This window comes from Phaenicophaeus curvirostris, chromosome Z (assembly GCF_032191515.1).
Source record: "Phaenicophaeus curvirostris isolate KB17595 chromosome Z, BPBGC_Pcur_1.0, whole genome shotgun sequence".
NCBI classification, from domain to species: Eukaryota; Metazoa; Chordata; class Aves; order Cuculiformes; family Cuculidae; genus Phaenicophaeus; species Phaenicophaeus curvirostris.
In genome coordinates this window covers 55923937-55940583 of record NC_091431.1, presented here as the reverse complement: position 1 = coordinate 55940583, position 16647 = coordinate 55923937, and the positions used below count along the sequence as shown (strand labels likewise).

Below are 16647 nucleotides of genomic sequence, written 5' to 3'. Positions count from 1 at the left end.
ACCTACATCTGTTATAGCCAAGAAAATACAAGGCCTCTCATTCTCCATCTGGAGGCAATTATGTCCCATTTAAGAAGTTCTGCTTTCTTCCATTTTAGGTTTTTTCACTAAATAACTTCAGCTAGTTCTAACAGGAGTATATCTGATCCTGCTTCAAGAGACAATAGACATTCTTAGGCTTTGCTGTTCTTTGTTCTGCTGTGTCATTTTGCTTTTACAACTTCAACAGAAATTTGTACTAAAGCCTGTGAAATCTAAACCACTAAAGAGCCAAGTATTGACTGGAAATGTAGCAAAGGTAAAATAAATAAAGGAAAGCCAAGTTCATGTGGACAAACAATAAAGTAAGTACTGTGTATTCAGCTTCTTCCTGGCAAACATCTGCTGGTTTGCTTACTTAAATGTAGGATATACTCACACACACTTATGTCTGTGTGTGTGCATAATGTGTGTGTATATATATATTTATATATGACATGTTTATAATGGCCAGCTGTATGAGTATGTGGATGGGAAGCATTTGTCTCCTGCTGCTAAGACCCTTGATTTCTGCAGTTGCCCAGATCCTGGCAGCTTGCCTGAAGGACATTCTAGCAAGTAAAGAATCCAGAAGAAGAGAGGCTATAAAAAATCTAAATCACATTTTATATTTTGTTGTCTTAGAAATGCTCCTCCCTCAGAAAACTGTGTAAAACTGGCTATTCATCATAAGGGATTTTTTTCTTTTAGAAATGCAAAATTTCCATAGAGGTTGAAATTCTACCTCCTGCAATGATCCTTGTTGCCTTCACTCAATACTGTGTCCTTGTAAACTTCTCTAGAAGAAAGAGAATGGGCAGACATGAAACAAGAGAAAGAGTACACAGTAACGGAAGTGAGACTATTCCAACAGAGTTAAAACTGCAGAATATCTACTGTGGTCAGTATAGACGCTATCAGGTATTTAACAGAATGGGAAGTTATTATTCACGACCCAAAAGCAGTTAATCATCAAATCTGGTGAAGTATATCGGAAATGAGATAGAGGATAATAATGGAAATGTTATAATGGAAATGTTATTAAAATTATATTTCCATGAGAATAGGAATATTATAGTTCATCTAGACCATGTATCCCCATCAGAAGCTCTGGGTTTACTTCAAGTCACTCTCCATTAGAAGAAGCATTGCAGTAGGAGGGTTGATGAGATCTGCAATGTGAATGATATGGACAAGAAATTCTTCCATGTGAAAAGAGGCACTGAAAATATATATTAGTTCGAAAGCAGATGAGCAAGTACTCATATACATAAAATAACAACTAACATTTTAGCGACATAAGGTTGCAATACTACTTAAAATGTTCCAAGGAAACGACAACAGCAGAATGAACTCTTGCACATCACAGTCAGTACACCTGTGGAAGTGAGTGTCAACAGATACTGCTGAAGCCAAAAAGACCTGCAGTTTTTTTATTAAAAACTGATCAAAACTCGGTATGAATAGCTAGAACACTCAGACTTTTTAGAGTAAGCAATACACACAGTAAGGAAAGTTCTGAAGTGCACATGCATAGGGAACTATGGATGATACTGATGAGATTCTCCCTCAAGAAAGATCACACTGTAATGATCAAGTTTCTTACTATTTTCTCTCAAATGTTTGCTGCTGTCTGCTGTAACAGACTAGGAACATGGACACACAGACCACCCCTGTGGTGAAATATAACAGTGCCCCCACCCTCTACAGCTAAGGACAATCAAAATGATTTGTGTGCCCTATCATTCTAGGTGGATGGGGTTTTTTTGCTCTTCTTTTTTTTTTTTTTTTGTCTTATGAAGAAAGATGCATTAGAGCCTTAAATTACTTTTTAGCATTTACCAGAAGTTTTCAACTGACACTCATATATGGATTTGATAGATATAACTGAAACACAAAATGACCTGTAGTCAATAGTGGTTTCTTGGGCTCAGAAATAAAATGTATTTACTAGTTCTAATAAGGAATTCCAGTTCAGATAAAAAAAATTATCTATTCTGATCCAGAATTAACATAAACATATTGTACAGTGGCATAAAATAAAAACTGGTAGGTTATTTCCATACCACTTTTCTTCTTGTTTAATGCAGTATCTAGAAATTTTGAAATGGTACACGCTGAACTAGTGGCAGCTTGTTCCTGATGTATTCGGTATCAGATTGAATGATACACCTATTTATAGTGCTCCTAGAATTTGTTATACATCAGGGAATTGCAAGTCAGATAGTCCTGACATTAACATAAATACCTGTGGACATCTAAAATCTGTAAATCAAACTGAGTATTTCCTTGTGTTTGTGGTTCATGTAATCTTCTTCTGACTCCCAAGGGAAACTAATATCTGTTTCCAGCCAAATCTGGAAGGCCAGCTTTGTGTGAGGATTGTTTCAGCCTCAAACAGCAAAGCCGAGCCATTTATTTATTTTAAACCATAGCAACTCTAGTCATCATAATTTACTTCACTGTGTATAACAGAACATTGCCTGACAGTTATTCATACAGGTTCTGGCTTAGACAGTTAGAAATACTTGAATAGAAATTGGAAAAAAACGTTGCTTATAAAAAAAGTATAGATATACTTCAGTTTTCTCTATCATACTAACTAAATCACTTCCGAGGCAGTAGCAAGAACAACAAAATCCCAAAGAATAATCACTTGGGTAACATTAGTCCAAAGCAGCAATAAGAAACACTGACAGACTCAACCTACCTCACTTTGATAGACTTGCTCAAACCTATTTGTGTGAGGATCAATGACATCTGAGAAAGTTAAGTAAAAGCTGAAACAATTGAGTGTGTCACTTGTCCTCTGTGTTTTCCCTGCTGTTGGGGACCTGTGGAATAGGACCTGATTTTCTGAGGCTTTAGGAAATGAGGTAGAGACTCTTCAGTCATTATCAGGGACTCTTGAGGCAGTTCTGTCATGGATCTAAGTCTGCAGCAACACCAAGAGTCAAGTATGATTCACTTCCATCTGCTTTCCTATTGCTAGTTAAGCTGACTAGCAATATGCCTTGCTATTTTACCATAACTAAACGTTTGAATTGGATATGATATTTTGGCATGCAGATTTGCCTAAAATAAGTCTGAGTACTCAAAACATCATTTTAGTGGTGACACGGCATACTCTGAATTACCGAATTTCTAGGCTGAATATGAAATCAACAGCGTGACTCATCACATTCACTAGAAGAGTCCACACTTATGTATTTGAATATTTTATTTCCCAGACAGTGTTGAATGACTAGTCAAAAAGAACCAAACTAGTTCCAGTGTGCCTGGACTCTAATCTCTAATAAGTAAGATAATGAACTTCAATCTGCTTTCGGTTCCCATTTCATTTACAAGAAAACTTTGACATCATTAAGAAATCCCCTTAGAGAAGGGATTCCTGAAAACTGCTGTTTGAGAGAGAGATTCCACTTTCCAGTCCAGCTCCTGATTTAGTGGCTTGGAGTACAATAATCTGGCAGGAGGGAACCTGCCTCCTTATGTATGAATGCCGTAAGCAGCTGGCTGCAGAAGTGGTGTTGGCAGTTGCTTCAGCCACATGACCATTGCTCTAGTCCAGGGACATATGCCAGATGGCAGACAAAGAAGAAAAACAGAAAGAAAGCAGAGGAAGGAACAACAGAAGCTCATACAAAACAACAAAGAACCTTTCTTTTTTTCCATATGACAATATAAGTTTCATGATTGCTGTCTTGGGAAGTGTTTTTTTCAGAGCTAACCAAATGAAGATGTAGTTCTGAGACTCTAGTAACTTAATAAACTTATTAATTCTTTGACTATTCAATTTAATGCATACTAATGCCAGTGTCATTTCTCCATAATACCCATTTTACTTTGGAATTTACAATACCTGTAAAATTGTCTCCACAAACACATTTTACTCAGCAGATTTTCACCCTGAGTTATTCACAAACCCTTCACTGTGAAAAAGACTTAAAGACCAGCTAGAAAATCAGGGCAGATCCTGCTGCCTCTGGAGAATCTTCTAAGCCGCCCTGAGAACCTGTCACTAAATTAGAGGGAGGTATGAGTGTTTAGCATCTAGCAGGATTGAGTGTCATATAACATGCTCTTTTTCATATATCTCAGTTATGCACAGGAAATTTTGATAGGGGCTTTAGTTCTTCATCCATGTGTGACAGGATTTAGAGGTCATGAAGAAGGCTTCTGTCTCCATCCACTCTTCAGAAGTCTCAGGAGGCTCTAAAGTGTAACTGCTCTTAGGACTCAGTTTTTACGGTCACATCTAGTGGTATTTTCCTGAGCAAAGCTAAATGCCACAGTACACATTATTCCTGTCTACATTTCAGGACACAAGGTATGCTTCAGTTTAGATAGACTGAAGGCTTTAAAAAGAAACTAAAAGAAGAAGAAAAAAAGAAAGAAAATGAGAAAAGAGCTGAGCTTGTCTGTGAGTTCTGAAAACATAGTAAAGCTTTACACATATTTTGTTTGTATTGGTCTAGAAGAATGTTCATCTGCCAGACAGCAGGAAGAGCACACATCCCTACAAAACAAAATAACCCTCCTTGTCCAGCCTGCAAAAATACACTAAAATTGTGAAATGTTTTGCTGGCCTCCTGAGTTTGCTCAGTACAATTTGCTGAGGCTTGAAGCTATGGTTTATTTAATGGGAAGGGCAGAGGAGGAAGACCTTTAAGTGACTGCATTGCATTCCAGGTCTTCCTAGAAAAACAAGGCATGTGTTTTTCCTGCTCTGGGAAAACTTGCATTAGCATGGTTCTTCCACCACTTTTTGAAAGATGCTGATCTAGCACTTGCTGATCAGCAAAGAAACTCAAATCACTATTTGGCTACAAGGGGGCATCATTGTGCCACAGAATATCCCAAAAATGAAACACACAGATTAAAACATAATGGTCCATTGAATCAAAACATTATGAGCATCCCATAGAAGAAAGACTCTTTGGTTTTGCCCAAAATGTAGCAAAAGAAATTTTAAAGTAATGGCCAACTTCAGAATTTAAATTAAGATTACGAAGCAGAACAGCATGCTTTGCTAAACAATTTTCATGATGGAAAGCCTTTGATGGTACTATCGGGTATTCAGTTTTAGAAACCAAAGTCCCTTGACATCAGATAGTTGAGTGACGTGAGCATAACCGTCAGTTGACATAAACAAGATTATTAAATTACATAGGGAGCGGGTACTGTAAAATTTTGTAGTAGATTTCTAAATATAATCTACAGTGTGAATGGATCCATGGCAGTGACATGGCAGTATGTATATTAAGGACTTTTAATCCTCTTCTCAGTCAAAATTTTTAGTTAAGTGATACAGTGAAATAAAAATTACTCACATTCAATAATACAAATATGACTCTTTTATTTTAAATTATCATCAGTCTCTTGATAATTCTTTAAGTTCTGAAAAATAAACATATAACACTTTATGGCAAGAAAAAATTCAGTCATACCTCTGAACATTAGATAAGAGTTCCTTGCTTTTTATTTTAACTAACAACTTTTAAGACTATTTTCACTTTGTTAGATTGAAAAATTAGACAGTGTTCTATACTTAAATAACTTAATCATCAAAATAATCAGATCCTACATTAAGATGCTATTTGAAATATTATTCTTTTTGCTTCTGAAATGTTGATACAAATTTCTAAAAGAAAGGAGTAGCTTTATATAAGCCAAAAAGCCTTAAGAGAATCTCAGTTGAATTATATGAAATAGTTTGAACTTTTAGAAACTATTATACATACCATCTGTTTATTTTCTATTCAAATCCATTCATCTTTATTATTTTTTCTCATAGAAAGAGTTCCCTCTGTATGAAAAACAGAGCTTTTGCAAAACACTGAGAGGAGTTGGACTTTACCTAGCCAATTTTTTTTACAGTATTCACATAGACAATGCTTTCTATCCCTAATTCTACACATTGGACATTTGATACTGTACACCTGTGCAAATAAACATGACTGCTGCATCAATTAGTAGTTAAGAGTTATCATTAAGATTATATGTACTAATTTCCTTAATGCATTATATACAAAAGGAAGGTTTTATTTAAGAATTTTAGACTTGAAATTTGTATTGCACCTATATAGATAAAAGCAAAGAAATTGGAAAGCCAGTATTGTTTTGATTGCAAAAAGTAGCATGATAAATACTGGGATATATATTTTGCTATTGTTATTTTTTAAATAAAAGCTGAGCTAAAAACAGAATCTGCATGCTTTACTCATTGGTTATACTTCTTTTTAAAATGTTAAAACACAAAAATATTTAACAAATGTGGCTTTCTAGTCATACAAAAGCCCCTCAACTATAAGTATTAATTGAGATTTGATATGCTGTATCCATGTGTCATATTTATAACTAACTATGTTTACTTATTATAAGTACTGATAACACTTAAAATAAATATTTTTATAGGAACAGTGACATAAATGTTAATCTGTTTTTCCCTGACTTGGAGCGCAAAATAGATTCAAAATCATTATTTGCTTGAAAAGCACAGTTTCATAAACTTCCATTATTCATTACATTTTCCAATCACACAGAAACATAAACACTATATTCCTGAGATACATGTTCAGCAAAGCCTTTACAGGCTCAAGACAATAACAATTATACAAGGCATTTCCAAATTTCTATAGTCTGTAATCCTAGAGAAAAATAAAAAGATGCACAGTTGCAACTATAATCACTGTCAATTACACCGTAAGCCATTAGAAGAGATACCTGTAAGACTTCAAAAAGCGAAATCTCATCTTATTTCTTGATGATGGACGAGGGATATAGGTTCCAAAAGGATCCCACAGAAAGGCCATTGGCAAAGTTAATTCTAAAATCTTCTACAAAATATATCCCTGAGGGTAAGCAGGGCAGTTGTGCTGGAGGTGCCCCGCTCTAATCATGAAGCACTTGTAACTGTGTAAGGGAACGTCCTTTTCCTACGGTATGCTTTGGCAGAGATGTGGCTGGCTGAGAGCACAGGCTAGAAGGGATAACTGGGATTTCCTGCTGCATGAGACTTGCCCTTTGCATGAACGTTTACGATATTCAGGGCTCTTATCTTGTTATTCAAGTGAGAACTCTTATGGTAAACCCTTAGATAGTAATAACAGCCACTGAGGATCACAGAACCATAGAACTAAGGCAGACCAGAAATAGCCAATGCTCTGATTATTCATTGCTGCCCAGATAAAGGCCTTCAAAGTCTTAACAGTCTGTAGAAATTATTTTTAATATGGATTATATATGAACTGATCTGTTTCAGCTGGCATTAGACAGCTAACAAGTATGTAGAAGAAAAATAAAACCTCTGAAAAAGAACTACAAACCAAAATCTGCTGTCCCTCAATGTGTTCCCCTCTGGCAAAGTAAGACATAGTAATCAGGGAGTAAAACTGCTATTGAAAACATGCCCATAAACCTCTCAATTGCCCCTTTTTTATTTCTTAACTCTCTTGAAGTATGTCTTCCTTCCTCACAGTGTCTAAAGAGAATCAATTTATAACATTAAGTAGCTTTTCTGAAAGAGCTTAATCATCTATGAGAGATCAGCCACTCTAAGGAAGTACGTCTCAGCCTGGAAGATAATTTTCAGGCCTCTTGGCAGCTTTTCTCAAAGACATCACTCCCCATACTGAATTACCGCCAGTGACTTTGAAAACTGAACTTAGTTCCTTGCTACCTGGGGTCATTCCAGTCCAGCGCCCTTTTGTTGTTTGACTTGCTGGTTTGGGGTTCCATTCATTTATTTATTTATTTTTATTTTTAATTCACGTTCCCACTCTTGCATACACTTGTTTCAGCTCAGCACTAGTAGCATTGAAGGCAAACAGCCTACAATTCAATTCTGACACCAGCTGAGGTCATGCCAGTGAGGCTACCGGTATTTCCTCTATCAGCTCTGAATGTGGCCATGATTTCCCAGCACTGGTAAGCAGCGGATTCTCTAATTAAGATGATCTTTGAAACAAAGCAAGCCCAGATATTTCTATTCATAAGGAAGGTGATGAGTAGAAACTGAATATTCACCCAGAGCAAGCTTAAAAGTGAAAATTTAGGATTACTAAGGGCTCTACTGGGAAAGGTCAGAGAATTACAAAAATAAATTCCCAAGGATAAATTATGTCTCTCCATCAATACTCTGATTAAATGTACTGTTTTCATGGTAACTGGTTCTATGAGAAATGATACAGTTTTCAGAACTATAAATATAGTATATATGTGTATATTTTGCTCTTTGGAGGAATCATTTTTCATCTGTTACACTGACAAATGCACTACAGGTTCAACTGACAATAAATGTCTTCACATCATGAAATACATTTTTAATATATGGGATTCATAGGCGAAATCACTGTTTCCAGGCCAAAAGCCACATTATTTTTGAGCAATTTAAAGAATATACTGCATAACTACATAATTATAATATAGAATATATTACAGGAATAGAACTGTGTTCATTCTAAAAATGGTTAGTAAGGTACTCTCTAGGCATCATAACGTATAGACTTCTTCACAATCATGGTATCATTAAAATATAAGTGATTAATAGATCACTTTAAACATCCATGAATGATAATATTGGATGTGAGTACTGCAAAAATCAGTATTTCTCTTCTGGCAAATAAAACCAAAGTAGGCCGCATTTTTGTCATTGCATCTTAAATAACTTAATATTGCCATTTGCACATTCTGTTTCTAAAAAGAATTTTGTATAATACATTAATATAGCAGTAACATTTTTTTTCTATTTTTACAGAAAAAAATGAACCAAACATGAGCTCCCTTTCCTCCTCCTTAGTGCCCTTCCTTCACTATTGCACTAAACCTGCTAATGCAGCCAACCACAGTAAGGTCATAGAAATAAGCTTCTTACAAGATTACTGAAGACTAAATTTATACCTTAATATCAAAACCACTTATTGTCACTTTATAGTGGCATGCAGTAGATCACTGTATCAATACAAATCACAGTGTTTATGGAAATTCAAGGAAATGAAGGAACAAATAACTGTAATACAACTTGACTTCTACAGAGAAGTCACTACGCTCTTTCTGCATTTTTTCATTTCTTTCAGACAAAATAAAAAAATGTTTCTGGAAGCACTCAAAGAATATAAAATGATGTGGCATTAAGTTGTTATCTGTAGGAAGTTTTGTAGAAAAAACAGCTCAATAACTTGAGTAAACAAGTAACATTTTATATAGAAGATGTAAAATAAATCACTGTACTTAATAATTACAGAAATGCATACCGTAAGAAACCTTCATGACATAATCTCTTTGACATTCTAGGCAGTTTTGTGATTTCAACTTTTAGTCTACATTTTGACAGAGTGGGTATCAGCTTCGCAATCCTAGCTGGTCAGTGGTACCACTACAGTATATCATTATTGGTAGCTTCAGGTTTACAGCATCTACAAAGACTTAATTAATTAAGGAAATACTTCTTTTATTGTTCTCCCAGGTATTAAAATTGCAGCTGTTTTCATAAGAAAACGTTCATATAAATTACTAGCAAAATAATATTTTTCATAGTGAAAAATGTTAAACATATTTATAATGAACACACAGATTCATGTGAAATGAAGTCTATTTTTTGTCAGTTGAAATCATGTAAGTATAAAACTTGTGATATTAAGCAGGTCTGGGCACAAGCATAAATACCTTTACAGACCCAGTTCACTTTCCCAACTGTGTCCTGCTGCATTTTAGAACTCCAAGGGCCAAGTTTTATCACTACAATCCTCTCATTATACCCAAGGCGCAAACAATTACAACAGTAAGGGGATTGCAGTCAGGAGGCTCCCTAGAGGTGGCAATGATGTTTCAAAGAGATCCCCACTTTACACTAACTCAGCTCCATGCTTTGGGTCATATGACCAGAACCCACAGCAGCATCGTGATGCATGACAGATCGCGTGGTTTGACAGAACACATGACAGAAGCAGAACCAGTCTGCAGACACTGTGACCCCTAACAAAGTTTCTTTAAACAGCCTCCTCCTTACACCTTGACCTTTTCAGTCAGGTGCAGCCTGTGACAAACACCTACACCAGCTTCATCAGCTGCATTTGACATGCGCTATCCTGAGTGGGCACTGGGAGGGACCTTCCACCAGCAGCACATGGTACCAGAGGCAGAGGGGCTGCAGCGCAACCCACTGCCTCTCCAGTAACGTGGGCAAGTGGACAGGACCACTGCTTCCCATTTCTACAGATGGATGTTGGAAATAGGAACTGAAGTTATTACTTTGTAAGTTTTGGAGATGATGGGGCTTTCTTGCAAGCTCCCTTCGTGGTTCCTGCACACTGCAATTGTGCAGCTTCCCTGTGCTGCTTTCCCAGAGCCTCTGCCCCATGTGTTGGCCTATTGTATGTAGTGTTATACTATGAGAAAAAGGATATTACAGTCCCTATGCAACAATGGCAATATGAAGTATGTTGTTCAAAAAATGCTTATTCATCAACAGCTGGAAATTCTGAGAGAGTTCAAATCAGGGTCATTACAATGGACAGTTTACATAAATATATGGTATTTGACAGACGCTTCTCCCAGAGTTATTTCTTCTCTTTTCAAATACTGCCTAACGGTTTAGTTGCTATTGAATAATATGTAGCTAAAATCAAACATTTATTCATTACTTCAAAAAGATGGCTTGCACAATTTTAATTCTAAACACTTTAATAATATTTATGCATACTTTATTACAGACAAGGTATTTTTCCATCCTTTTTCCCCTCTCTTACCATTATTGAGACAGGAACTAAAGATAACTGACAAAACAAGACTTAGGAGTAAACCATTTGAATACAGGGTAAACTTGTAATTTAATTTTCCCCAATAGCACACTAGGTATCTAGATTTCATACAGAGCTACCTCAATAATGCTGGAAGTCTAAGAATGCATAAGACCAAAAATTAAATAAAATTATTTCCACATTTCATTTAGTTGTCAGATAACTTGAAGCTTACTTCCATAGAATTTTTTCTAACTTGCATTTTTATATTATTCCTGTTAAGAATTGTATACTTCCATTACACGCTCCTGAAAGAAGTGTCTTCACTTTCAAGTATTTCTTTTCCACCTGAAATAGATTACTCCAGCAGAGAACACCCCACCTAATTCCATACCTCAAAAGGCAAGTAGATTTTCTTTAGTCTTTCATTTTTTCCATCACTCGTAACTATTTCAACAAGCCAGAAACTCTGAATATTATTTATGGTATAAAATTGCCCCTGTTAACATGTTCAATGACAAAAAAAATCACAAATTATTTTACTGGGGAATATGTATCAAGCAAAATGCATGTGCTGACTATATTTTGTAAACCTTAAATAAGATTCTACCTAGGACAGCAGCTCTCCTGTCAAAAAAGCAGCTCTAGGCCTTCTACATATCTATTCTACTATAGTTGTGAATATCCAACAGTTTAATTATCTCTCAGATTCTTATAAAACCATTAAATTTTGTGGAAATCATACAGGGTAAAAAACCATCTAGAAAGAAGTCCTATAAAAATGCATGCACAAGCGTGGACTCAATCACACACTGTAAATAAGAATTATATTAAAAAAATCTGAAAACATCACAAAACAGTAGATTTTTTGCTCTTTCAGTAACTTTATTGTAATGTAATTTTTCACTAATGACACCTTTACAGATTATAAAATAACCTGATTTGAGATGTACATATGAAGGGTTTTGTCTCATCAGTCATGAACTATCTGTGGCCTCTCATACAACATGTATGGAAGTTATTGTTAAATAGTAGTAACTAATTTAAAGTGAGAAAAAGTTTGGTGCTCTCATTATTGCTACTAAAGCTATGCAATGAAGCAGCAAGCTTTTGCTCAGAAAGTAGAACAAATGTGTCTGTGCAGCATATCACACGGAGAGCTAAATGCATGTAAGATAGAAAACATCTGAATTTTTTTCCTAGCAATTAAAGTAGCAATAGAAGAGAGATGTCAAAAATGTACCAACCTAAAGAGATAGTTGTTTCATTAAACATGCATACAGACACTACCTACTACAGGGGACACATAGCATAAGTAAGAGAAAATCAGAATGAAAGCCAGCAGAGACCTAAGCTCAGAAATAAGTTGGTTTAATAATGAAGGAATGGAAGGTGCTACACCAGGAATGTTAAGGCTATTGAAATGTGTTAGGCAAGATTTCTATGGAGTTTGCACAAAAAGTTTATACTGAATTATGTTTTTCTCTGAATCCATTGGCAACTCCTGCAGCCTCTGCAGGGCAGATTTTATTCTTGGTACAGAATTATATGTTCATCTATGGCCATTACACAAGCACTGCACACTGATTTGCAACCTACAGAGTTATAAACTACAAAATGCTGTAAAAGCTACAGTCAAAAGTATTGTTTTTTAAAAAGGTAGCCAGATTAAATAACATGGTATAGAAATGTTCTTATTCCTGATAATTTTCCAATAAATTGTATGACCTGCATTCATATAAAAAAAAATTACAAAACAAAGAGATACTACCCCAATATATGTTGTGGTCATTATTTTTTAAATAATTGCTTAAATCAAAGCTCTTCTGTTTGTTTATTCTTTCAAAGGATGCTGACATACTTCAAGGACAAATGGCATCTCAAGAAGCACAGAGGAATCTAATTTTAGCACAGATGAAATTGAAGCACTTGTGTAAACAATTACGAGGCACCTTTGATTCATGTTTGGAGCTGGCACATTGAAAGGGGATTTCATAAATAAGCAAATTGTATATGCAGTAAATTACCTAGGAAAGCTTTCAGTTGTTCCTAGGGACATTAAACAATTCTTTGATTCCTAAAAGACCCGTTAGAGAATCATGAATGAGAGTAACTCCTTGCCCTGCACACTTTCAGTCCTATGTTTTTAGTGAGATTTCAAGAACTACTTGGCAGGAACTCATTCTACTTCTAGCTGACTGCAATGTAAGTGGCATCAAAGCTACTTAGATCAGAGCTAATTTGAGAAGTCCTGTCTTAGTACAATGGCAAAAACGGGACTGTTTTGGATAGTACTGAAATGTAAAAGAAACAAGCCAAGTTTACAGTCTACATTTCAGTGAATTTACTGTTAACACACACAAGAAATTGAATTGGCATTGTATATAGCATATATAGATCAGATTCTACTTTACTGCCTAAGCCCAAGAAGATAGAATTAACATAGCCAGAAAAACATGGGAAATCTGAGTTCTAAATGTCTTTGCAACTCAGCCTTTCTTGTCTATCTGATGGTTAAAAAGCATGGGTCAAGTCTCTTGATGCTCAGCAAGTTAATCTGTCTTTTAAAGATGACAAACAATATTTATAGGCAAATTCTAAAATAGGGATAGATGTGTTATATATGAAAGTCTTATTAAAAAGTAGAGGAATGATTAGGTGGAAGGCATTAGGGTTGCCCAAGAAGTATTTGCTACAGAATTAGCCAATTTTTCATGGAGGATAAAAAAAGATGATGAAGGGACTGGAACATGCTCATAAATTGAAAGTCTGGCAGAGTTAGGATCGTTCCGCCTGCAGCAGAGAAGGCTTGGCAGGGATCTCATCAATGTATGCAAACATCTACAAGAAGGGTGCAAAAAGGACCCCTTTAAAATTAGAGTTGAATGGCAGTTAAGACAGTAGATAAAAACACAGGAAAAACATGGAAACATGGAAAACAGGCAAACAATGTTTGATTTAAAATGCAAGCTTCTCAGGAAGTGCTAAGGCTTTCCTGAAAAAATCGACTGAATCGACATACTATATATTTTGTATTTGACGACAACTACATTTGTGAAACTACTTATTAACTATCACTTTAAATATCTGTTTTGTTTTTGTTTGGCTTTTCAACCAGCTTATTAAAAAGAAACTTATCCATCTGCACGCAGAAAGTATTTTCTCATTTAACAAAAACAGAAGCTGAAGTAGGGAATTTGGCTGACTTAACCTAAATCAGAAAGAAAATTAGTACCTGAACTAGGGCCAGAATCACTTAACACATGACCCTAATGTAATTAAAACCTGTAAAAATATAATCTGCAGCTTCAAACAAAGAATTATACTGCAGGGAGTAAAAAGTATTAAAATATGTTCTTATTAACATTTTAGTATATCTGTCCCCATTACTTTTCTCCTTAAATCTTTGAAAATTAGAAGAATTGTATTTATCTACAATAAGATACTACAGTATAATTATAATATAATTCCTTTAGCTTTAGGGTTTTATTTTATTCCACAATGCTAACATAAGAATTGCAATATAAGATGATAAAAAGTTATAGTTAGATTCTATATAGAAAATATTATCATTGAGTTCCTAACATAAACAACGAGAACTAATTTACAGAAGAGGATGAAATAAAGAGGCAATGCTTGGCATTGCAAGTTCCCCTAAAAGCGGAACAGATCCAATAGTAGCATTAGTCCATTTGCTATTCCAGGTGACTAAAGAAAAATCACTATAATTAATAACTGGAGAGTTCTTGACTGCAATTAAAAAAGACACAATATTATAGTGTAATTGTTCTGGAGTTCTAGTCACTTAATATTTAGAGTACATTCAAATTACAATTAAAGCCATAAAGTCATCAAGCAACGGGGCCTTGGACCACTTGCTTCAAGTGAACCTGCTTGAGCAGGGGGGATTGGACTGGAGGAATTCCAGAGGTGCCTTCCTGCCTGAGTGATCCTGTGATACTGTAAACAAATCCAGCTTCCCATAAAAGCTGTAGGATTTCAGAAATGCTTTAACTTACTTGCAAAGCATTTCTCTGCCTCTGGACAATCACTTTCACGCCCTCTAGTGTTCAAAGTTATAATAACTGTTTCTTCCAGTCATTCCTCTGATCAGGAGAAATAGTTCCAATTGTGATCAAAGACGGACAAAGGGAACTTTAAGTTAGGCTGGTTGGTCTTTTAGTAAAGGCAAAATAATGTAGTAAATTCAATTATATAGCAGTTCAATGATTACAGCACAACAGCAGTGAGAAAAATGCAGAGCTACATTGAGACAGCTCTTTCTAAATGAAGCAATTTCTGTGTAACTTGCAAGAAAAAATACATGTGAAACATATAGTAAGTTGTTTATTGTTCATGTAATTTACAGCGCACAAGGAGTAGAAGCTATAGTTCAATAACGAACTACCATAAATGCTTCATTTGCCAAATTAAAAGAAAATTATAAACATCTTCACATAAATCAGTGGTATATTTTAGCAGGACTCTACACTGTAAGATTTATTTTGTAACAAGTATTTTACTATGACATAGAAGAGGATGAATTCACACATATGAAGGAAACACTAAGCAGTAAATACTTGCACTGTTTTGCTGAGTATCAAACTGTAGATTTACAAATTATTTTTTCTACGATCTGCTAACTAGAATTAGTGATCTAGTAAAAGTTTTGAATCACCAGTTCAGATACCTCATTTTAATAATCAAAAATATAATGGTAAGCAATGACATACAGAAAAATAACTATCAAAGCTTTCAGTTGTCAAAAAGAAAAGATTAGGAGAAAATCCTTTGTGCAAGAGGATTTTCGCATTCAGATCAAGGGCTTTTTACCCTGTTTTATCTATATTCTGCCTTTTGCTCCTCTTTGAATAAATAATTTAAGAAATCCCTGAAGCATGCACAATGAACCATAGGCTCTTAATATATTACTTGCACTAACTAATAGTCTGAAGGGTTACTCTTCCACTGACTGATTTACTCAATTAATGTTTGAATATCCTAATCAGATTAGACCAAATCAGGCAGAAGACAACCCTAATCAGAAAAGATGAATACATGGGATTTATTAGTGTCCAAGAAATCTAAACACAAGGGTACAATTCATTTGATCAGGAAGAGATGAAGATGGACTCCTGCAAACTGAGTTGTCTGATTGCTCAGGAATGACATAAGCAGTTCTAAAAAACACTGAAACATCATCAAGTATGAACAGAATTTCCAACAAAACATACATAGGAGATCATCTGGCCCAGGCCAGAAAAAGGTTCGTTCAGTGCATTGTGTCATCTCCTGCAATGGCCAAAAGTGCATGACTTTAAAAAAGACTTTTAAGAGTAGACGTGGTATGTGAGAACTCTCAAATGACTGGTTAAAGTAGAAGTTAAATATATTTTGTAGATTTTGCTTTATATGTATGAAATGCTTTGAAATTTTACAATGACAGCACTAAACAGAAACACTTAGAATATAAAAAGACAGATCTGATTTATTTTCTCTGATTTTGTGGAATATTGAATATAATTTTTCAACCTGAACTGCAGCATTTTTGACAAAAGCATCTGAATGTATCAAGCCTCCACTTCTACTAGAAACATTTTGACTCTTAAGAACTAATTCTATAATTTCCAAGAGGGAAAAACTTTTAAGAGAACTATGCCTCTGCATAAAAAGACCACTGAAATACCTAGATATTGGAGGAAGTAAATTCTCATCCCTCAGAATAAGAACATTTACAGCCCTTTTCACGCCCAGTATACCTTAGAAGTACGTTGTGATTGAACACTATGGCATGCTTGGTCTTCCTTTTAATCTGCTGCACAACAGAAGGCTAGAAGGTTAAACTAACTGAAACTACATTTACTGTACCCTAAAAGCATACAGATGACAA

At 35.2% G+C, this 16647-nt stretch overlaps 1 protein-coding gene across 8 annotated transcripts in view; it reads right to left on the bottom strand.

Moving 5' to 3' along the window:
- The window catches only part of PDE4D (phosphodiesterase 4D), a 600157-nt gene that overhangs the window by 169635 nt on the left and 413875 nt on the right, over positions 1–16647 (bottom strand). Inside the window, exon 1 of one of the 8 annotated variants that reach the window (XM_069880223.1) lies at positions 9685–9796. The exons of 6 other annotated variants lie outside the window; for them this stretch is intronic. Coding sequence is in view for 1 of the 2 variants with exons in the window: in XM_069880220.1 (XP_069736321.1) it covers positions 6745–6833 (89 nt within the window). In the remaining variant the exon portion in view is untranslated. Of the gene's footprint in view, positions 1–6744; positions 7096–9684; positions 9797–16647 lie in introns of those variants that run through there. One more of the 8 variants, XM_069880220.1, reaches the window with a different exon arrangement.